Raw genomic sequence first — 23,245 nt, 5'->3', positions numbered from 1 at the left:
ACCATCAGCTGCTGTGCTCGTCGTCGCCACCTGTCTTGCTGCAACGCTACATTGACGTCTGCAGGTGTAAACCTCTGATCGATCAGCTTCCGTTTCCTACTACTCCACATCCCTGTCAGTCAGTCGTTCATCGAAGACTCGACAGTCGACACCCCACTCCAAGGCACTGCACCATGCAACAAGCCGTGCTCTGCGCATGCCGAGTCACTCTTGCTTCGACGAGCTGCTGAGACTTGTCAACTCCTCGCCGAACGCGCTTCTTGAATTCGAGCTCTTCATTGACGCTTGAAGACGAAGATTCGCCCGACGCATTCGACCCATCTGTTTGCCTGCCGATCGAGCTTTATACAACACTGTGATATGGCGCAGTGATCTTGTCACCATTCGACCCGCCGATATTCTGCAGCTGTTACAAGGGAAGAGTTGAAGACATAACCCGTGAATGAAATTGTTGGCTGCTGTTGGACATTTGAGGCCGAACTGTAGTCGTGTACGAATATTGTTGAGGTTTTGAGTCGCGCCGTTTTATGAACACCGACGAGTGAAGTCCTTGTGAACGGCAGTCCCTCCGATATCTAGCCCATTACTAGAGCTGACTTCGGGCGAATGCTGTCGATTCACTGATCTACCCTAGCAGATCGATAACCCTCTTTCAGAACTGCTCAGAGTCTGAATATGAGCACCCGAAGGAACGGTCCCGTCATGAGTTCAACCAGGATCGTGCCGCACAACAAGCCTGGTAACAACACATTGAGTAGGTCGACCACCATAGCGCCATGGGACGAACCCTCTTCCGACTTCGTTCGAGATCGAGACCGAGAAGTTTCACCCCTCGAACAAGATCCACAGGCCATGATCGGTGGTACACGGCCTTTCAATCAGTCTTACTTTAATGACAATGCAAGAGATGTTTCGTTGCCACCGTGGCCTCCCAGCAGTAACAATACCTCTGAAGAAAGTCCAAACATTTCCATCGACGCAAGAAGACCATCGGTCGCAAGCAATGAAACTGTCAGTAGTTTGGGATCTAAGCATAGCGCCACCAATGGCAAGTTTCAACGCAAAGCCCTGAAGGCCTTTTTCGGTGACGATCCGAGCAATAACCCTAGGAAAGGGTCACAAACCTACCTCACACAAAGTGATGGTCCGGCTGCACACAATGAAAGAGCTGTGAGAAATAATTCTGTGACGACTGCTCGCTCGGAAGATCGGCCAAAAACACCTCAGCCTCAACCGCAGAGTAGTGTAACACCTTGGGCATTTCAAAGTTTTGAGGATGTCAGCAAGTACGGTTCTGCTCCAATACGGCAAGAGCTTGGTCCACAAGAACAAGAATCGAATGGCACGACCCAAAAGTCAGGTGCGAGCAGCCTCAAGAATAGGCTCTTGCACTCTGCACACAGGCCTACAAAGAGCAAAGACGATTCGGCCAAGATACCTTCACTGGCACCACCTACTATGCCACAACGTCCCGCCACTAGCCGTGAGATTTCTGGCAACAATATTAATTCTTCCTCTACTTCAATGAGCTCTCAATCACCTCTGCTAACCAAAGTACAATCAAATACCCCACAAGAGGCCAATGGACCCTCGAGCAAAAAACCTGGCTTACTTTCCAGATTGAGACATAGACACCGCGACAAAGAAGGTCCTGACGAAAAGTCACAAGAGGCTCAGCCACCAGTTCCCGGACCTGTACAGCGACAACGAGGCTACTCAGAAAAGTCGCAGCAAAATCCGTCCATTGTACCATCGAGTACGTCCAGCCAAGAGCGGAAAGACAGAGAAAGTAGCGTGGCTTCAGTGGAAACAATCAAGGGACCTGAAATGCCTTCCGTCGGTAGGACAGACACGAAGCTATCCACGAACTCGAAAGCCAGCAAGTTCAGTCACCGCTTGACTGGAAGGAACCGCGATCGGGGTTCTAGTAACGCTCCATCATTCCCGCCTGATAGTTTTAAGAACCAAGCATTGCAGACACCAGGACTATGGCACCTAGATACCAATTTGGGAGATATGTCGGATGTCTTGCACAGTCCACCAGGAGGTGCAGGATACTTTGACCAGCTTCTGGACAAAGATGGCAAAATGTTACCAGCAACTCCGGGACAAGAGATATCTGCTCCGATATGGGATGCTCCCGATAGCTGGGCTGTAAAAGGTCAAGATAGCGGCATAGGGACACAACCTCACGATGTGGCAGAGAATGGCCTGGAGGCTATTGAAGAGGAGGACGGAATATCATACTTCATGCGTGTTTTCAGGTCTGACGGCACCTTCGCTACCCTCTCCATGCTCGTCAACGCGACTGTGGCAGAAGTGCTACAGTCCCTGGCCAAAAAATCTGTATTACACGACGCGATTGAGAATTATCATCTGATTCTGCGCAAAAATCAGCTTTCTAGGCAGCTGGGTCCAAATGAGAGACCGATAGCCATGCAGAAGAAGATGCTAACACAAGCTGGTTATCAGGAGAACGATCATCTTGAAGAGGTCGGAAGGGAAGATAACAGCTATTTGTGTCGATTCACTTTTAGTCACGAAAAGCAGACGGGCTTCGGCTCGGGGTTAGACAACGATCCGAGCTTCAACAGGATGCAGAAGTTTAGTCACGTTGACTTGTCTGGAAAGTCTTTGATCACTATTCCCATCATTCTATACACCAAAGCCTCGGATATTGTATCTCTCAATCTGTCGCGCAATCTGGCTCTTTCTGTGCCCAAGGACTTCATCACAAATTGTATCAATTTGAAAGAGATAAGATTCACCGGCAATGAGGCTTCAAAGCTACCAGCTAGTCTAGCGTGGGCTTCACGACTCAACGTCTTGGATCTCTCGAATAATAGACTCGAAGAACTTGAGCCTGCTGAATTGCATAGGTTGACCAATCTAGTCAGCCTGAAATTGGCAAACAACAATCTCTCAAAGCTGCCCAATAACTTTGTCCAATTTCGAGGACTACGATCACTTAACATCTCATCGAACAATTTCAAGGAATTGCCAGAACAGGTCTACAACTTGCGCTCCTTAGCCGACCTCGATATCAGCTTCAATAAGATATCCTCGCTACCTCGAATCTCGTCGCTGACCACCCTGGAGAAGTTATGGATGACTAACAACGATTTGAAAGGACCCTTTAATGAAGGTTTCAAGCAGTTATCGAAACTCAGGGAGATTGACGCCAGGTTCAACAGTATTACAAACATCGACAACGTCGCGGGTCTACCGGATCTGGAGCAATTGCTCGTTGGTCATAACTCAATCTCTGCATTCAAAGGCTCGTTCAAGAAATTGCGTACTCTTGTCCTTGATCATAATCCTATGACAGCATTTGACCTCGAAGAGCCCGTCCCGACGTTGACCTACCTCAACATTGCTTCTGCAAAGATTGTCGAGTTCAAGGACAGTATATTCGAGAACATGGCTAATCTGCAGAAGCTGATACTGGACAAGAACCACTTCACGAACATGCCGTCTGGATTTGGGCGACTCACGAAGCTGCAGCACTTGAGCATGGCGAAGAACCGCATGGGTGCAGTGCCAGCATCCATTGGCAACCTAATTGAACTGAAACATCTGAACTTACGTGAATGCAACATTAATAGGTTGCCTGGAGAGATCTGGTACTGCAGAAGTCTCGAGATGCTTAACCTATCATCTAACGTGCTGGACGCATTTCCTAAGATGAACGCCGTTCCGCCACCACCATCTGAAATCCAAAAGGAGTCTAACGCGACACTCACGCACTCTCCTAGCTTCGAAGAGCTGGGCAAGCTCGAAGACTTTCAAGCTCGCCGGCCTAGTCAGGCCTCTACTGGTATGTTGAGCATCGGCAGTTCTCCAGGCGCCACTGGACGTAAGAACTCCATGGTTTCCAACTCGGGCGGTCGAAAGATGTCTCAGATTAGTAGGACGAATACTGATTACTCGATGGCCACTGCAACCAGGAAGGACTCAAACTTATCCCAAGCACGTTTGCAAAACACCTTTGCAGGATCAATGCGATACCTCTATCTTGCCGACAATAGATTGGAAGATGACATCTTTCGTGAACTGGCTTACTTGCTGGAGCTGCGAATGCTCAACCTCTCGTACAACGAGATTGATGACTTCCCACAAGGCGTGCTGCGTCGATGGCCTCAATTGACAGACCTCTACCTTTCTGGAAATACTCTCACTTCATTGCCATCCGAGGACTTCGAAGAAAACAGCAACCTCAGAAGTCTTTTCCTCAATGTGAACAGGTTTCAGGTATTGCCCGCGGAGCTTTGCAATGTCCATAAATTGTCTGTTCTAGATGTTGGTAGCAATTCATTGAAGTACAATGTCTCCAATTGGCCTTATGACTGGAATTGGAACAGGAATCAAAACCTCAAGTACCTTAACTTCTCTGCCAACCGCAGGCTGGAAATTAAGCCGGCCCAGCAAAATGCAATGAACCAATTTGCAGCGATGAATGGTGGAGAGATGCAAGACCTGACGAGTTTCAACAGCTTGAAATACCTTCGCGTGCTCGGTTTGATGGATGTCACACTTTTGACCAACACTGTACCTGATGACAACGAAGACAGACGTGTGAGGACATCGGCTTCACTTGCTGGTGCCTTGCTTTATGGCATGGCTGACACACTAGGGAAGAACGATCATCTGGCCACCCTGGATCTGCTCAAGCCAAACTTTAGAAGCCACGAAGCAGAAGTTGTTGTCGGAATGTTCGATGGTGAAACATTGCAAAGTGGCGGCAGTAGAGTTGCCAAGTACCTTCACGAACACTTCGCTTCGAACTTCATGGCCGAACTGAACAAAGCAGAACAAGCAAAGGAAACGCCGGAAGATGCGCTCCGACGTTCCTTCCTCTCACTGAACAAGGAGATGGCAAACTATGCAAGCAGTGCCATCGAGAACAGAGAGCAAAGACTACAAAATGGCCATCGTGCCTCTTCAGTCGCCAACCAACTCAGTGCCGACGATCTTGATGCTGGCTGTACTGCAGCAGTTCTGTACCTCAACGGAATTGAACTCTATATCGCCAACGTAGGAGATATCGAAGCATATACTATCTCGACTGACGGCAAATATACTCGACTAACCAGCAAGCATCTTCCTTCAGAAGAAAGGGAACGTATTCGAGCTGCAGGAGGTTACGTTTCACGACAAGGGAAGCTCAACGACACCATCGAAGTCAGTCGTGCATTTGGGTACTTCAGTGCCATGCCCTCAATCATAGCAGCCCCCTGGACCAAGCATATGCAAATTTTGGACACTCATGAACTTATAGTGGTTGCCACCAAGGAGTTTTGGGACTTCGTCACTGTCGATCTTGCAGTCGACCTGGTACGAGCTGAAAAGGTCGATCTTATGATTGCAGCTCAAAAGTTGCGAGATATCGCTATCGCTTTTGGGGCACGAGACAAGATCATGGTTCAGGTTCTTGGTATATCTGATTTGAGGAAGCGGAACCACCACAAGTATCGTGCTGGCAGTTTCGCCCTCCCCAGAGAACTTGGAGCGGAAGATGGACAGATATTCCCTAGCGCCATACGGAAACGGAAAGGTCGTGATCAGCCTGCAGATTCTGAGTTGGCACGAATGGAAGAGCCCGACGCACCCACAGGAGAGATTGCTATTTGCTTCACTGACATCAAGAATTCGACCATGTTGTGGGAGATCCTCCCCGTTCCGATGCGAGGAGCAATCCAGCTACACAATCAACTCATGCGGCGGCAACTAAGAATTTGCGGCGGATACGAAGTCAAGACGGAAGGTGACGCCTTCATGTGTGCGTTCCCGACGGTTACGTCAGCACTGATCTGGTGTTTCACAAGTCAAAACGCTCTGCTCGATCTTGAATGGCCTACAGAGATTTTGGATACTGTTCACTGCCAGGAAAAACGTGATGCAGATGAAAACATTATCTACCGTGGCCTTAGTGTCAGGATGGGCATTCACTGGGGTAGACCTGTATGTGAACCCGATCCAATCACTCGGCGTATGGATTATTTTGGACCTATGGTGAACAAGGCTGCTCGAGTGTCAGCTGTTGCAGATGGTGGGCAAATATCGGTGAGCACAGATGCAATTTCGGAAATACGACGAACATTTGAGGCATATGCAGAGGACGATGAGAGAAGAGATAGTGTCGGTTCTCAAGATACCGTCGATGATCCTATGACTGTGCAGCTCCGCAAGGAGATGCGACAGATTCAGAGCCTTGGCTTTGAGGTCAAAGAGCTTGGTGAGAAAAAGCTGAAAGGACTTGAGAATCCCGAGTTCATCTACCTGATGTACCCGCATGGTTTGGCTGGTCGCATGGCAATTCCACCAGGTGTTGGAGATCTACCACTCAACCTCGGACCATCAGCCGATGAGAAGACTGAGCCTGGAGCGCTTGATCAAAACAGCACTCTCCGACAAGGCTTAGACTTGGAAGCAGTATGGCAACTATGGGATCTTGCATTGCGACTAGAAATGCTTTGTTCGACTCTGGAAGATCCAGACAGGACACGAGGGCTAAAGAAGCCCGAAATGAGTCTGCTGACAAGCATGAAAGAAAGAGGAGGACAAATCGGTGACAACTTCATGATCAACTTGATGGAGCATCAGGTTACAAGAGTTGAAAATTGCGTATCTGCCTTGCAGTTGCGGCATATGATGAAGCCGCTCAGGGCTGGAGTTTCTATCGCTGATCAAGCAAGACCTATCAAAAACATATTGGATGAAGTTGCTGCTGCATTACAATATTATCGTAGTGGCGGTGGTAGCTGGGTTGAGGACGCCAGTGATGATGAATGAGAAGGTCTGGCAGCGCCGGTTTCACGACAGCTCTGAAGTCGATGCTAACGGGAAAGTAAGGAGAATTGGAAACGAAAGAAGCAGCAGTGACCAGCCCTAGCTAGGAACAGTATTTGGCTGGGACAGTACATTTGGGCTATGCCGATCGTTGGTTTCAATTGGAAATCAATCAGCGTCGGTGATATAGGCGAAAGGAGCAAGTCAACGGTTTGTTTTGTAAATCTGGAAAAGAGAAGGAATTGGATAGTGTCTCTGGCAAACGTGGGTAAAAAGCGATTGAGCGTGAATGCAGTGGCGTGCGATACGTTATGGGCGCCACGAGCACTGGTTCAGTTTGGGTATCTGATTCCCGAGTACTGCTACGACGAATGATATACATACTTACGCAGCACGTTATATAAGTTTCATAATGGTACTAATTTGTCCTATTTTGTTCTTCTTGTGGTGAGGCAAACACAAGGGGTCGCAGCTGCCTTTGATTCGACCCTCACTTCTTTGATCCACGTGACCTCGTGAGAGGACGCGAATCCAGGTGCATTTGGCTCTGTTCGATGTCATTTAAACCACAGTCTTCCAGTGTTTCACCGACACTGTATGAACAGCATGACCACTCTCGAGTTATCGAATGTAACTGCTCATAATTCAAGGGTTCTTTCATCCGTATTTAGCACACCCATCACTCCACCACGTAACGCGATACACTTCCAACCAGATGTACCAAAGTTGACAGCGCAAGCCACAAAACAGGTCGAGGCAGACACTAGACGTGTCTGTGGTTTGAACGATGAATCCTTCAGCCTGTCTTCCCAACACAACAATGCATTTCGTTCACATTTTGTGTCTTGTCCAAGTATGGCGGTCGTTACTCCGCCAGATAGGCAGGCACGACTCAATATGATTACCCAAATGCTGAGTACAGATTCGATTAAACGTTCGATGCGTCTATGGATTGCCCAACTGGGAACCGTCAGGATGAAGCAGATATTTGCTGTTGTTGTCGATAAGGTGATGAGCGATTTTGTGGCTTGGGCGTACGCGGGCACGTACAATGAGGAAGTTCAAGACCATTTACGATACTGGACTGAGCACGTGCTTTCTGTGTGGATCTCGGTTTTCTTGTGTGTCACTGATCAGGGTGGTGTTGTGCCTGCGCCAATCAATGTGCCAGTACCTGGTAAGGCCCAAGTTGAGCGGTACAAGAACATGGCATATTCAAGACTTTGGGCACTAAGGGTCAACGAGCTGTTCGATATTGTGGTTGATTGGGACGACACAGTTGCCGGTATCGACGATATCAAGCCATTACTGACTACACCACAGGCACGGCAGTACGTCAGCCAGAAGTTCGCTACAACCCTACAAACACGTTTGCTGCATCCAGGAGCAAGCACTGTCGAAATCTTGCAGATATATATCTCCACCATACGAGCTTTCAAGGGACTGGATCCACGTGGTGTGCTGTTAAGCAAAGTGAGCGGGCGAGTCAGACAATACCTGCGCGAAAGGGATGACACGATCAAGCTTGTGGTAGCAGGACTACTCGCCGACCCTTCGACAATAGCTGAAAAGCGGGCTTCCGATCAGAACTCTGATGTGCTCAGTGAACTTGCGTGGGAGCTGCAGCATCGAGATCTGAATGCTGGCAAGAACGTAAATAGTATGGATTGGAACAACATGAAATGGCAGCCTGAACCCATTGATGCAGTGCCAGACCAAGCTAAATCGGCGAAGCACATGGATGTGATCGGCAGCGTGATTAGTCTATTCGAGAGCAAGGATGTGTTTGTGAAAGAGTTGCAGGTCACTCTTGCGGAGAGGCTGTTGAGGAACAAGGAAAACTACGACCAAGAAACGTCAGTCATTGAGCATTTGAAGATACGTTTTGGTGATGCGGCCTTGCAGGCCTGCGAAGTCATGCTTAAGGACGTACTTGACTCGAGACGACTAGATCAAGTCATCAGAAAGGACCAGGGACTTCTACAGGACGATAGCGACACAGAAGATACACAAGAGCCGGAGATACATGCGAAGATCCTGTCAAGATTGTTTTGGCCCTCACTGCCTGGCTCTACTCCAGCCTACGGCGACGACTCCGAAGAAGAGCAACGCTTCAAACCACCACTATCGATCCTCCATCAACGAAACCTATACGAGCAAGGCTTCGAAAACCTCAAACAAACACGCAAACTCACCTGGAACGACAATCTCGGCCAAGTCGAAATCGAACTCAGCTTCGCCGATGGCAGGACCTACCACGACGAAGTCCTCCCCTACCAAGCCGGCGTCATCTACGCCTTCAACAACGAGGACGAAGACTCAACCCTAACTGAACCAATCACAAGAACCGTCTCCGACCTCTCCACTGAACTCACCCTCCCAACCACCCTCGTCCGTTCCGCCTGCCTCCTGTTCGTCTCCAAACGCATCCTCCAACCCAGCTCCAACATCCACGACGCCTTCACCGTCCTCGAACACCTCCCTCCCATCCCCGGCACCCTCACCACAGCCCTCGACCCTTCCACAAACTCCACCACCTTCCCAACCCACACCAACGCCGATCTCGTTAGTTCCGCAGCCGCAGCACAAGTAGCCGCCGACCGCGCCGCCGAACTCGCGGCGCAGCAGGCGGCGAAAGAAGCTGAGGCGAAGGAGAAACGGGCTAAGATGGCGGTGTATCAGCAATTTGTGATGGCGATGCTGACGAATCAGGGTGCTATGCCGTTACCGAGGATTGCGATGATGTTGGGAATGGTTGTGCCGGGTGGGTTTCCGTTTAGTAACGAGGAACTAAGAGAGTTTTTGGCGGGGATGGTGAGGGATGGAGGTGTGGTCATGCTGGGGGCGAATTATAAGAAGGCTTGAGGGGTGGGATCCTGGTTGCTGGGATGGGGTTCTGATTTGTTGTAATGGTTGATTTGTGATACCCATGGTACAGTAGTATTTGAGCGTTCTCGGAGTCTTGAGAAATGGCGAGATAGGTCATTGCGGTCTAGGAATTAGATGGTTCTTTCTCTTTAGGTCGCATATGTGACACGAGAATACACACAGTTGTGCTGATGGCAATTTCACCTTATAGTTCATACGCATATCTATCCAGTTGTGCTGTTTCCGGGCGCTGCTTTCACGACAAGCCTACCATAATGGTCATATGGAGTCACGGCTCGGTCGTCCAGCCATGCAGCGTTGTTCTCTTTCCGGCTTCGCTATCTGCGCGCCATGAAAACCAATATCGTTACTGCCAAGTTGCATCCAAAAACTCACGATACGTCGGCGAAATGTTCATCGTCGTTTCGCATATAGGTCCTGTTTGGCCTGAAGTGTTACTGCTGAACAAATTCCGATCCCTGCGAAATCTTCGCCGCACAAAATATCTTTGCGTGAGATGTACGAGGTATATGTCCGTACGGTGCCCTGTAAACAACAATAAATTTCGCCGATAGAGGCGGACGAAGGAGCCAGGCTGCTCGTTACGACGTTAATACCTAGAGGAGCTGCAGAAACACCCCGACAAAGGAGAACATTACTTCCGCATCCTCGCCAAAGTCGTGATCAACCCTGATCAGCTTGAGATGCGGCAGGTCTGACTCTACCACCATCGCAAGCTTGCCCAGTTCATAGTCAAACGTCTGGTCTGTGTTTTTGACTTGCAAGGTTCGTAGTGATGTAGGCAGTTTGTCAGCTATAGGATTTCGCATGGTGACAAAGAATGGTCTGATAAGGTCTGGGTATTCTTCACGAACTTGTATGTTTGTATTATCGACGATGTCCTCTTGCGAGAGAACAAGTTCTTCGAGTTGAGTGAACTCGCGAAGAGATTTGATTGGGTCAATGCCCCGGAAAAGCTTGTCTTGCGCTGTCAGATCGATGATCAATGTCTTCAAGGAATTCTTCACGGGTTGAAGAGCCGTAGATAGTTGTTGTGGTGTCATCCAGAACTTGGTATCATGATCTGTCCCATATTCGAAGATCTCTAGGCGAGAGCATGCCCTCATGATCCATATGAGCTGAGGTCCATAAAGCTTCACAGACTTCAGCCTCAGTTCGCGCAGATGAGGGTAGCTTCCCCTTGGAAGATCTTCTAGTTCCGCATATACACAATTTGAGATGGTCAATTTTGAAAGAGCTCGCGCTATATTCAACAAAGGACAATACAACTCCATGCTGAACTCGAGACCTCCTTCTTCGTGAGATACATTGATCTCTTCCAAGAATTGGAATGATGTGATAAAGGAGGCCAGTGCACACATTGTAGTGTAAGAGAAGGTGTTGTAAGGAGTGATGTGGAAATTGATTACCTCAACATTGGGTGTTAACACTAGCAGAGCTCGTAACAGCATACGTGAGGTGCTCGTTTCTTTCTTGATATATGATGATAGATGCTTGCCATAGGTACTCCTGTCGGCGAGCACATTCGTGCAAATTTTGTTTACCTGATCTTGACTATCGTTCAAGGCTGGCCAGTCGCCTATGTCAAGCGCGTGAATGCCTTGTCCAACTTCAGGTCTCTTGTGCAGGCAATTGATAAGCTGTGGGACAGATATCCTGCGGGTGTCTACATGCTTGCATATGTACGGTAATGTGATGGCATGATACTTTCGCGACACCAAGCCCAGATCGCGTAGAGCTGTGTGTTCTTGGACATATTCGCAGATGAGCCGCAAGAGTTCGTCGGGAAGGTCGTGAAGAGATGTCATGATTGTGGACGTGGGTTTTCTCTCACACTTTGGCTATGCAAGTATTTCACCGTCTCTTGAGTATTATATGTGAACACAGTGTGTATGGACGCAGGGTGGAGTCCATGTACCTTAGGGCTATAATTAGACACTTGCTCAGCACAAATATCCTTGTCTTGTCTTCATCGCGACCTTGGCATACTGCACGCAGTCCTAGGTATACTATCGTAGTCGTCGAATATATGGCTGTGGTGTATATCATGTTGGGTCGATTGGGCATTTGCCGGGTTGACGAAAAGGACCAAGCACGTTCGTTCCTGCCTGTCACTTTTTGCCTATTAAAGTTACGTTGAGTTACAACCTTATGCAGAAACGATCGAAATGGTGACAACAGCGGAACACATTATTGCAAGCTACCAAGAATGGCTGTCTTATGCAGCATAACAAGTTGCCTTGAATCGTCTATTCAAGCAGCCATTGTGGCACAAACTCAATCTATTCGATTGCCAGTACCCATATCCGAAACACTTGGCAGTCTCAGCAATACTGTTCACCTCTTGGACATCATGTCTGCGCCTCACACGCCTAAACCTATCATCAATGTGACTGCATAGCTTTCGCGTTAAGCAGACATACGCTTCCTCATAAACTCGAAGAATGCGAATTGACTTGGCTGAGGTCCCATCTCATACACAAACCTTGAGCTCAGATAGCTTCCAAAAATAGCTCGCAGATAGTTGTCTGGTACTCGTTCCAAGATCTTCTCCAGACCAATCTTGTTGAGTAGTGTTTGTGGCAGTGCTTCTTGCAGCACCGATGTTCGCAGGGCGATGTTTGACCATAATTCTTCGTAATGCTGAAGTTCTTCATCCAGCTTGGTAATGGCCAGGGACAGCTCGTCAGAGATAACGGATCGAGGTCTGCCCGTCTTCTCTGCCTCTCGCCAAATCGCTTCAAATTCGAGTCGTGCATTGCGTTGGATAACAGCTTGTACCTCTTTGACATATGTGTGGTAAAATTCAGGCACTGTGCCATCAGACCCGATACACATGTTCTCGATGAAGCTCTGGTCGTCGAATGAGAGCGAGGCAAGCACTTCCAGGGACGAAGACGTAACACCACCCTTGTTTGCCGAAGCATCCTTGTACAAGATTGTGCCTGCCTTCTCAAGGCGTAACTTGGCATCCTGCGTGATGAACAAATTGGCACCCTCCACCATATAAGGTATTGTCGACTTGCCCTCCTGAATAAGGCTTCGACAGGTCTCAAGGTTGATCGACTCCGGACGACCACCACATGGCACGAATAGGTCGTAAAGATGACCAGGTCGAGCATGGAATGTGTTCCGGAATACCATGCCGTTGTTGACCTTCTCACCATCAGGCAGAACGATGTTCTTTTCGTCAACAAGTACACGGTAGCCCTGTGGAGATAGCTTGCTACCATCGAACTCGGATATCATGACTCGCTTCTTCGCCAGACGGATAAGCTCCTCGTGGTTCAAACCATTCGGATCGACAAGGACTCCTGAACCATCCACAATAGCAACATATGTCTCATTGCTCAGCAGAATCTCGTTGCTGCCCAAGTCGCCGTCAGGACCACCTGTCTGTATTTTTCGGATTTTGGAAGGATCGAGGTTGAGTTTTCTGTAGATACCTAGAACGTATTCTCGTACCGACAAGGTGGTCATACCATAGGCATCGTGAGGAATACCTCCAAGCTTTGGGCTCTTGCCGGTGAAGAACGATTTCCACCATGGTGCACCTCTTGCTCGTGCGTGTTCTGTGGCCCAGTTCACAAGTCCAGCAGTATTCTCGTCAGGCCCCATGAACAAAATTTCTTCTTGGCCGTGCAGATCGACGATAGGATCTTTGATACCAGGGCTAGTGGGTGGTAGAAGCAGATCCATGATACTGTCGATGTATTTTTCGAATGCAACACGATCTTTATCTTGGTGATTGTAGTCTAACAAGATGACACCTTTGGAGCCGCCCTCTGGAATATCTTTGTTCTTCTTTTGCTGAGTGTTGGCAAGATTGTAGTTCTCGTCGAATTGTGACCGAGCATTGATGTTGTAAAACTCGCGATTTCTCGATTTGACTATTCGGATGCCACCTCGAGCTATATCTCTAAATCTAAGGTGAAATCCTCTGAACTCGGAGCCGATGACCAGGAACATGCCATATAACGGCTGGGCATATTCTTGCTCTGGCAAGAAATCCGTACTGGGCTTCAGACGAAAGCTGAGTGCGACTTTAGTAGGTGTGTAGAAATTAGTCTTGAGCACAGCTTTGTTGAAAATGAGGAAGTATGACATGACCATCTGGTCGTGCTGGTTGGCTGCAGTTCTTGAGATCATTTCGGCAATGGTTTCCTCGTCCTTGACCTGGTTGACATCAAGCCTCAGATAGCTGAGAGTCGGTATGAAATCATCGCGATCACCTCGTGTCTGTACATAGTGGGTACCTGCAAAGGACAGGTACAGAATCCGAATGAGCTCCGGGTATCTGTTGAGGATCTCGAGGATGTACTCTGCTGTGAAAGTTTCAGTCCTCAACCGCTTCTTGATCTTGGAAAGCAACTCAGCGTTGCCAGTCGTATCGCCTTTGAGCGCCGCAACGAGAGATGTGTATTCTGGGCCCAGTCTGTTCAGGAATTGCTGTATGAAGACATGTACGCAGTGAGCGTAGATTGACTCTTGCAGGCTCAAATTACCACTAGCGAACTGGTTTTGCAGCTTGTTCTGAGGGATACAGAAGAGCAATGAGATCTCCTTGATAATTTGATGTATCGCAGCCTCGATCGGTGGGTGCTTTGTGCTAACACCTTCGGCGGGTCGGAGGTATAGCGAGATGATGGTGATGCCATTGGCGAACTGCTCGACGTATTTTCTTGAGCTGGTAACGCCGTAGTAGTGGTACAGGTCGGAGAGAGCACTGAAGATACCCATGGCCGAACCTTGACGATATGCTATAACCATCCTCTTTTCCCGAGTACCCTCTATATCGAACATCTCAATGACAGGACCAGTTCGTGCCACGGCATAGTTTATGACTTCTTGGTAGATCTCTTTGGTCTTCTTTGTGGCTTTTTGTAAGAATCGTCGCTCGCCAATCTTCTCGAGATCCGTCTCGTTTGGACCAACATTAGGCTCCTTGAAATCGCACTGGTAGACAAAATAGCATCGCAGAGACTCGGAAGGGTTCTCGGGTAAGGCGTTGGAGGCTCGGAAGGACTCGACTCTGTAGCTTCTCGAAGGTTTTGAGCCGTCAATGTACTTCTCGTCGATTCTCTGTTCAAATCTTGGACCCTCGAGTATTGAAATACCCGGTTTGCTCGTGTCAATGTACACTGCATGATCTGAGGCTTCTTTTTGTAGTCTGATCTCCAGCTTCTTATCATCTCTGGCATATGCTGCGAGTTTGGCTGCGTACAGAGAAAGTATATTGCTAGCGATTGCCTCGACGGTCTCGGTTGCGAAGTACATGTCGTCAAACCCTAAGGCTCCATAAAACCACTCGGTTTCTGAGGCTACGAACTCGGTCGGGAGAAAGCCCTTCTCTTCTATGATGTCCATGACTACTCTGGTCAGCACACGTGAATCTCATGGTAGACATTGTGACTTACCATCTTCCATCTGCTGCTTCTTACCCTCGAACTTAGGAGCCACGTATCCAGAGCCATGATCTGTTAAGATCTTGTGTAGGGACTGGTTAGATTGCGACGCTCCTGGTACTCCTAGCAATGTAGGTTGTGGTGAAGGATTTCTATCTGGTGTTCGAATGACTTGTTCCACCAGTTTGTTCTGCGGACGAGCTGTCCCGTTGACCTGAGGTTGCGCCATGATCTAAAATTTGCTCAATGGTCGTGCTCATGCGTCGATTATATCATGTAGTAGTAGAAGCTACTTGTGCAGAGCAACAATGAAACAGGACAATACTGTACGGATATCTTGCTCGATCGGGTCGTCTCACCGTCAACAAGCCACCTGTACTTAAGATCTTATCTGGTACGGCCACCGAAAAGAGGTAAGCACCACGTTCGTCCAAGCTGAAACAAAGTGCCTGGGAGTTGAAGCAGTGAAAGACAAGTTCGAGGAGGATTGTCAGGAACAGGATTTTGTGTAATTATCTATGCAGCTACCCAGAAATCACAAGCACCCCTGCCTCTATATCTCTTGAGATTCTCAGCAGCCACGTTGCTCCTCTTGAGTTGCGTAAAGGCAAGAAACATCTTCACCATGGAGAAGTATTTTCTCATAAACTTATGCAACATTGGAACACCGCATCGCCAACCATGAGCCGTGACCATAACAAATGTCCCACTAAAACGTCACTTTGGGTTCAGGTACGCCTCGAGCTAGTGCCTATTGGTACAAGCACAATGGAGCATTGTCTTAAGCTCGAGCCCTGGTTATGCGTCCCAAATGCGCATGGTTCTCATCACGGCTACAGGCGGATCATTATTGGATCATAAAAGACTCAAATGAAGAACACTTGATCACAAATTTTCTCGTTCTAGCGCAGACTGTATCAAATGGCCCAAGTATTCTGGGTTACGGCATTCGAAGGAAGAGTAATTAGGTAAACCCAGAGTTAAATGTAGCAATCCGGGGAAAGCTGGGGGTAAGAGAAATGAATTTTATTCTCCGCAGCTTTCAAGAGCGCCACGACGCCGGAACGTGCTACAGGGGTAGAGTCCGTCACTGGCACTGGTAGATAATACCCAATCAAGCTAGCACCGAGGATCGGAACAAGCTCAAACAGAGGGCAAGAGCAAAGGAGATTTGTTTGAAGGAGAGAGCCATAATTACAACGAAATTCAGAGCACGGCCCGCTATCCAAAAACGTCGCAACTTCAAGTCCTACGTCCCTGTTAAAGGCGAGCCGTCAGGTTGTAGGTTCAAGCTCTTGGATGCCCGTATTTGCTGATCGGCTTGTCGCTCCGTAATTGTCGCAGAGCTACTGCTCGATTGATCACTCTCGTCGTGTTGTTGCTTGTCTTGATCTTCCTGATTACCATCACGATCCGAAGGCTCGGCTGCGTTTGCACGAACACCGGCTTTAGAAGCCGAGTCTTCACGTACCACGTTTCCGTGGTTGTCATCGTGCTCGTGGGCTTGATTGTGTTCGTCGCCAGCCAACAAGCCTCCTCTTTCACCATCTGATTCGGCGCGAGAATGCTGTGATGCATTATCACCACTTTCCGGCTTTTTCTTGATAAAGCCATCAATAACGTAGTACTGGAAGGCGTTCATGATGAGAGGAAATATTAGCATTACGAATGCAATCTGCAGAGCCTCGTTGCCTTCTGTCCATTTCAAGGCCCAGTCTCCCACTACCACAATCCATGGACAGAGCTGAAAGATGAAGAAAACGCACGCCTTCATACCCAATAGACCAACGAAGTACAATATACTCTGCTTGAGCCACCAGGACACCCTCGGAGGATTGCCGTAATGACCAGATTGTATAGATTCTGGCGGATTCGCCAGAGGTGTCTTGCTAGCACCGATGTGTAGGACCTTCAATATCAGGAGCAATATTGGGATACCAACTGTCGTATCCATGCCTAGATTGAGTAGATAGAACGAACACGGGTTTGGACTCCAGTCATCGTCTGTTCCTGCTCCCACTGTTTTTGCAGCAGCCTTTGCCAGCTGAGCTTCTATCTCGCCTGCGGAGAACATGGACATCAACAGGTTTGCCATGTGAAGCAGCAATGTCCCAAAGACTTGCTTGGACACATCGAAGGCCCATATCTTCACAGGCCTTTGTGGTCGTTCTCGCCATCTCTTGAATACCAACGACAGTAAAGCGAGTGCTCCTAACGCTCCCTGTACAAGAATAGCAAAGGGCCCCAGCAATTGGCATTTCCCTGTATCTGCGGGACGTCCATCGGGAGCAGTGCCGTTCATCGACGTGGTAGGGAAGGTGGTAGCAACTGTCGAGGTCGCAAGCAGCGCCGTCCCATTTGCAAGGGCGTGGACGGATGTGGCAGCCAATGCGGCCGCTGATGTCGAAGCCATGGAAGCAGAGATCAGGCGGACGCTACCGATGCATTGTGTCGACTGATGCCTGTAGTACGTGCTGTTTTGGATTGTCGCGGTTTGATTACAGCTGCGACGATCAGATCCAATTTCAGGATATAGATCTATCCAAGATCCAGCTGCTACAGAAAATGAGATGCGTATTAATCCAGGAAATGCATGTTATCGATCAGGTTGCCGCATGCATAAAGAGATGATGAAAGAGGTCAACTCGGAGTGGCGCACCGGAGCCCATGGACTCCGGACTTTAGCCACAAAGGCTTCCCTGGCTCTCGTTGGCACGACTCGGAATCCTGGGGAAGTTTCAGGACAATTTGAGCAAGAGCATTATTGCTGTTTGTATGGACGCATCGTTTTATTTAACATAGCTTCTGTTGTCTATGCTAGTAATACAGTCGTGATTCTATCGCGCAATGGGTATAGGGTATCATAAATCCAGAATAAATGTCCAATCAGTGCACCAGGGCTCCTATTGCGATATCCCAAGATGACGCTCCTCCTCAGTGTAAAGATCAGATTCCTCTCCTTTGTGTTGCAATCTTCCTATCTTGGATTCTCCCCCCAACCAATGTTTGATGATGCAAGGCTGTCTGTCTGGCCCACCACAAATCTTCTTCCTGCCAAGGTTCTTGAACTTAGGCCCAAGAGGTCCACTGACATAGTGATACTGTCCTGCGAAACGGTATTGGCGCTTGTCACCCAATGGATATAACTTGTCCCCCCAGCGGCCTGCATAGTGAAACCAACCCGTCGGAGCGCGTGGTGTGATATTCGAGGCTCTCAAGATGTCCTTCTCGAAATCATAAGTGAATGCATGCGAATTGAGCGTAGGATCCCACAGTGGCCCTCTGTCGGTTTGATCGTGCAAAACACCCCATGGTAGAACATAAGGATGTAGCCCGGGAGTGGCATACATGGCATGAGAGCCAGTAGCAGAGTAGATAACAGGTCTCTTGCCGATCTTCTCGACAGCATCATAACTGTAAGCTGACCCGAAATTGTGTTCGCTGAAGAAAACAGCTTTAGGTTCGCCATGATGGAACCTAATAGCAGTATGTTCCCAGTCTCCGACATGATTGCCAAAAACAACATTGAACACTGAATTGCCCCTGTTGAAGCTGTAGAAGAAAAACCAAAACGCATCGACGACTCCGTGGCCCTTGTCGATAGCTATTAGCACAGCTGGCGCTTCACTTCGACCTCCTCGAAATCGACCTTCTGGATCTTCATCAGCCGTTTTTCTTTTCAACTCTTGGTGATACCCTTGCTCTAGGAGGAGCCGCGCGTACTCTTTGGCCGCAGTAGCAGATTCCTTCAGATCGGCAGCACTGTCGCTATCAGACCCGAACCACTCTTTCATGTCCGCTATGACGTCTTTGATGCCCTGTAAATATGTCCTGCCAGGTCGATGAACCCAGCCGTCATTACCACTGAAGTCGTCCTTTAACTCTTCTGGTACACTTGGAATGTTCTTCTGTCCTCCTAGCCAGTCTGGATATTCTTCCGGGTTGTCGTTGCTGGTCAAATATACCCATCCCCCACCATGGTACTCGTTATACTTATTCAAATCAGTCAACGCAGGATGAACAGATCCGGACTGTATGGCTGTGTAGTTAAGTTCAGGCGTAACGTGGTACAAGTGTTCAGCTATATCGCATGGCCAATATCGTTCACCAGAAAACAGATGCACTAATGGGGCATATTCCAAGACATATTCTGGTATTTCTCGTAACGTCTTCTCGTCTTTATTCCAATGTTTTGATGTATTCGTGGGTTCTTTCCAGGCATTCTGCCAGTCGTCACTGCCTTCACTCCCTGGATGCTTCAGAGCTGGCTCATGTGAGACCAGTGCTTGGTTTGGCTGCCGCGAGAAGTGTATATGTGAACCCCCACAGACTCCGAGCCAGCGGCATGCCTTTCTGTCAAGCCAGGAGTTAGATGTTGCTACCCATTCCGCATTCTCTCGATCTTGAGGTGACCAGATAAATGCCTCGGGATGATAGGCGTGAGCCCAGCTGTTCAAGGAAACATATGAGATCAGAGTCGCAAGGGCTCCAATCGTAGCTTTTGTCTTAGCTTGCTTCATAGTCTGTGCTTCTGATAATTTCGGGCTTTCGAGGTTGTCTGTAGGGTCATGCCATATCTCAGTGAATGCCTCCGTCTCTTTCCCTTTCCGTTGTTTCGCCTCTTGATCTGACGTACTCTCGTGACGGTCTAGCTGTACCGTGGGGAACTTCGAGCCATCCAGGGAGGACGGAATTCCGTGTCCGCAATGAGGGTTCAAGGCAAGAGACGAGGAAGGCTGAGTAGGTGATATGTACGGTGGACAACTATGGTGGTATGAGATTTCCACTAAATAAAGCAAGCAGAACCATTAGCTATGTTCGAAGCTTGGAACATATTCATAACCTCGTGCTGTCGCAAAGGTAAATCGAGGACGGGATTCTACTATCGTCGATGCGGAAGCCTGCGGATCAGCTTCACTGAACGTGATATGGAACGAGGGAGTGCTGACAATAAGTCTTCAAAAGCGCGCGTTTTGTGTCCCACCTCTGGAGACTCTCTCTATTCAAAGAGCCGCGGGTTCCGAAACATACCACGTATAGCAAAGGTGAGATACGAAGCACTTACTAATACTAAAATGTCCTTACAAGCATATACCGCTTCTGAGGCAAACGACCTTAATAGCCCCGTCGTTATAGTGGTCTTTGAGGGTCGCAAGCAGATGGAAACACAAACGCAAGGTAATCTCGTCACAAGCTGAGCCTATACCATATTCTCAGCATCTCTGATGCTCAGATGACCAATTATCGTAGAAACATCGTGTTGCTGAAGATGACAGCCACAACTGTAAGCGGGCTTGGAGAAGTGCGACCCTGGCACAAATAGCGCCCGCTTCTCTCTCGAAGATCTTCCTTGTGCTCCATCTATGCTCCATCATTGGTTTGTGGTTTAGGCGTTCGGGAAGCTTACTTGCCGAGTGAAGCGATCGTAGCTTGATCCTACTGCCTGATCCAGGCATAGAGATAAGGCACAAATCAGGCATTATGGAAATTGGAGTGGGTGTTTCCAGTTCTATTGAGCCATGTCATAGTCAAGCAAACGTGAGGACTTTTGAGATGCCCATATATCAGTGTACTCGAACGCATTGTGCAGTCGCCGTGTTATCTTGTATGATTTGAGCAGATGACCACATGCACAGTAGACTGAAACGTAATTGACAGTTGTCGTGCGCAATAAATAATAATCAATGCACATCGAGATCGGAAATCGATCTGACTGAATGGCCTCAGAACGCAGGTCGCCAGACGAGGAGTGGGAGTACGAATACGACGAGAACGAGACTGAGGTGGGTTAGCGGCACGACTGCTGCAAAAATCTAGCCTAAGATAATACATTCTTACACGAGGTAGGTCTTTCTTATTGATCTGGATCTAACCACCGTCAATCGCACAATCAGATCAACTACGGCAAACCGCCACAAGAAATTGAAGGAGATATCGGACAAGCCTGCTTCAAAGCGGAGGAAATTATCAGCAAAATCAGGAAACGATGCAACTGTTGACGACCAGGCCGAAGTAATTCAAGACAGAAACGACGACCAACCTGAACAAGAGCACCTAGACCCAGAGCAAAATTCACCCAGCTTGGGCGAAGGTCAAGATGATACTATGTCCCGACAGCACACCTTGCAAGTATTAGATTTGCATACTGCCAACCCCATCGTATCCTACCAGGGCCAAATTTTCAGCTGCAAATGGACAGACATGATGGGTACGACAATGTTCTTCAGTCAGGACCAAGATACACCACTGTCTGAGCCTCTACTATCTACATCTGACTTTGACATGATCGGTACCTCTCGAATCAAGCTTGTCGGGACGGCTGCTAAAGTCACTCCAGCACCACAGACCAGCCAGGAGAACAACAAAGCGAACGTGCCTCGTCCGGGCCAAAGCCTCGGCACAATCAGAAGGACAAACGCAAAGCTTAATGCAGACCTTCGTAAACAGGCCAGTTTTCTCGAGCAGCTAATGAAAATCAAGAAGAATCGTGGCGAGAGTGATAATGTGTTGGTTGCTGTGAGCGACAAGATGTCGGTTGCAGGTCAGATCGCCTCAACGGCCTCTGTGCAGCCTGAAGAAATTAAAGAACTGAACAGAAAAGCAGTCAGAGGTGATGGTGAAGCATTTCGAAAGCTTGAAAAAATGTATCTTGCTCGGTGTCCAACCAATGACCGGTCTCTGCAGGACGGCACACCTGATGCTCCAGCAATACCACAGAATACGTCTTCGCAGCTTGAGCTGCATGATACTGATGCTGAACATGAGATTGACGTGGAAGTTGACGTTCAATCCGGAATGATTACAGCTGATGTTTCCAGTAGACTCCAAAGTCCAAATTATGTTCCGCCTCTTGGCCCAAATCCCGAAGTAGCAAACAACGACAATGGTTGAAGAAAAACACTAACGCCCTAACGCAATAGCTCGAGATCAAATCGTCTACGTCGTACGGAATACTGTCGCACAGACACAACAGGTGCCAAATTCCTGGGAACTTGTTAGGACTTCTTTTGTGCCCTAGTTGCGGTCCTGCTTGTCTCTTCGCCACGAGACTGGACTTGGTGGTGGAGGCGGTGGGTGGCTTTCGGAGACCTCATCACGATCGGTATCGATGTATTTTGGTTTCGGTCGTGATGCCACGGCTTTGTGAATTTCGGAGGAGGAGTTCTCAGAGCTTAATACAGAAGATCGATAGCAAGATCTTTCCATCATGTAAGGCATGGCGGTTTTTGCTGAGTAGGGTCTGACTTGAGGTCAGCAAAAGTCAGGCACAACCGACAAGTACACTCACTATCCCTTGAATCAAAGAGAATGCCTGTAACTAAAGTGTGGTTCTGATTTTACAAGCTCAACAGGAGATGTAAAACTGGAAAGGGACTTTCACAAGTAACTGTAGTTGTGTAGGGAAAGAAGCAAACAATTTGGAAGAGGCAAGGCCAGGAACAAAGTATAGAAATATCTCAGAAAGCTAGGCAGGAAGGGATGTCAGGAATTTTCCTTGTTTGGGAAAGACCGAATGTGCTGGAGCAATGCCGTGTCAAATCGCCGCAACGAGATACCAGCTATTGCTTTTGCTCGATTTATCGTCCTTTTCCAATGTCATAAATTGATCGTTTTCATACCACACGGATGCCCAAGCTCTAAATGAGCGGTCAACGCGGTCCCGAATACTCGACATCCGATTCATTCGTTTCCAACTTCTCCTTGTCTGAAATGACCCTGACATGAGGCCTGTCACAAGAATATCCACTGTGACCCATATGCGGAGGACTTACAGACACGAAGGTCCAGTATGGGGCCCTGGCACATCCCCCGTGGTAGCTGGGGGCGCTAAAGAGCTATGGGGTACGTGTCTGCGGTCCGTGGCTTTTTACCAAGCCTAAATTGCATTGGCAAGGAGACCGATCGCAATTCTCATTGCTCGAATTTGTTCACATCCCACGCTGTCACTGTGATGGCTTGCAGGTTGCGAGGATAATGATGATGACCTGTATCGTTGCATCTTCGATCACTGAGAACGATGATAGGTAGAGCTTTGGCCAACACTACGAACACGAATAGTTGTTCAGCTACCATGAGCGGCGCGTTCTGGCATAATACATTGGCCCTGTTTTCAGATGCTGGCCAGACGACATTCTGGAATGCGATCGAGTTTTGCGTTTCAC

The 23,245-nt window shown here is 48.5% G+C and overlaps 7 protein-coding genes across 7 annotated transcripts; 3 read left to right on the top strand and 4 right to left on the bottom strand.

Moving 5' to 3' along the window:
- Positions 1 to 702: 702 nt before the first annotated feature.
- On the top strand, positions 703 to 6,792 carry LTR64_002422 (uncharacterized protein; the record flags this gene model as incomplete). Its single annotated transcript, XM_064896792.1, has 1 exon — positions 703 to 6,792. The coding sequence occupies one exon, from the start codon at positions 703 to 705 to the stop codon at positions 6,790 to 6,792; it is 6,090 nt and encodes a 2,029-aa protein (XP_064755742.1).
- Positions 6,793 to 7,644: 852 nt separating this feature from the next.
- LTR64_002421 (uncharacterized protein) lies at positions 7,645 to 9,654 on the top strand (the record flags this gene model as incomplete). The annotated part of the gene is made up of 1 exon (XM_064896791.1): positions 7,645 to 9,654. One exon carries the CDS (start codon positions 7,645 to 7,647, stop codon positions 9,652 to 9,654), a length of 2,010 nt encoding a protein of 669 aa, XP_064755741.1.
- A 620-nt stretch (positions 9,655 to 10,274) lies between these two features.
- On the bottom strand, positions 10,275 to 11,486 carry LTR64_002420 (uncharacterized protein; the record flags this gene model as incomplete). The annotated part of the gene is made up of 1 exon (XM_064896790.1): positions 10,275 to 11,486. One exon carries the CDS (start codon positions 11,484 to 11,486, stop codon positions 10,275 to 10,277), a length of 1,212 nt encoding a protein of 403 aa, XP_064755740.1.
- A 601-nt stretch (positions 11,487 to 12,087) lies between these two features.
- Positions 12,088 to 15,312, bottom strand: GDH2 (NAD-dependent glutamate dehydrogenase; the record flags this gene model as incomplete). Its single annotated transcript, XM_064896789.1, has 2 exons — positions 12,088 to 15,047; positions 15,096 to 15,312. The coding sequence occupies 2 exons, from the start codon at positions 15,310 to 15,312 to the stop codon at positions 12,088 to 12,090; spliced, it is 3,177 nt and encodes a 1,058-aa protein (XP_064755739.1).
- Positions 15,313 to 16,332: 1,020 nt separating this feature from the next.
- Positions 16,333 to 17,496, bottom strand: LTR64_002418 (uncharacterized protein; the record flags this gene model as incomplete). The annotated part of the gene is made up of 1 exon (XM_064896788.1): positions 16,333 to 17,496. The coding sequence occupies one exon, from the start codon at positions 17,494 to 17,496 to the stop codon at positions 16,333 to 16,335; it is 1,164 nt and encodes a 387-aa protein (XP_064755738.1).
- Positions 17,497 to 17,986: 490 nt separating this feature from the next.
- On the bottom strand, positions 17,987 to 19,603 carry VPS62_1 (Vacuolar protein sorting-associated protein 62; the record flags this gene model as incomplete). The annotated part of the gene is made up of 1 exon (XM_064896787.1): positions 17,987 to 19,603. The coding sequence occupies one exon, from the start codon at positions 19,601 to 19,603 to the stop codon at positions 17,987 to 17,989; it is 1,617 nt and encodes a 538-aa protein (XP_064755737.1).
- Positions 19,604 to 20,800: 1,197 nt separating this feature from the next.
- Positions 20,801 to 21,974, top strand: LTR64_002416 (uncharacterized protein; the record flags this gene model as incomplete). The annotated part of the gene is made up of 2 exons (XM_064896786.1): positions 20,801 to 20,866; positions 20,931 to 21,974. 2 exons carry the CDS (start codon positions 20,801 to 20,803, stop codon positions 21,972 to 21,974), a joined length of 1,110 nt encoding a protein of 369 aa, XP_064755736.1.
- Positions 21,975 to 23,245: the final 1,271 nt, after the last annotated feature.

Source organism: Lithohypha guttulata, assembly GCF_036872675.1.
Source record: "Lithohypha guttulata strain CCFEE 5908 chromosome Unknown scaffold_2, whole genome shotgun sequence".
Lineage (NCBI taxonomy): Eukaryota > Fungi > Ascomycota > Eurotiomycetes > Chaetothyriales > Trichomeriaceae > Lithohypha > Lithohypha guttulata.
Note: the sequence above shows the minus strand (reverse complement) of the source record. Positions and strands in the feature narration are given on the sequence as shown.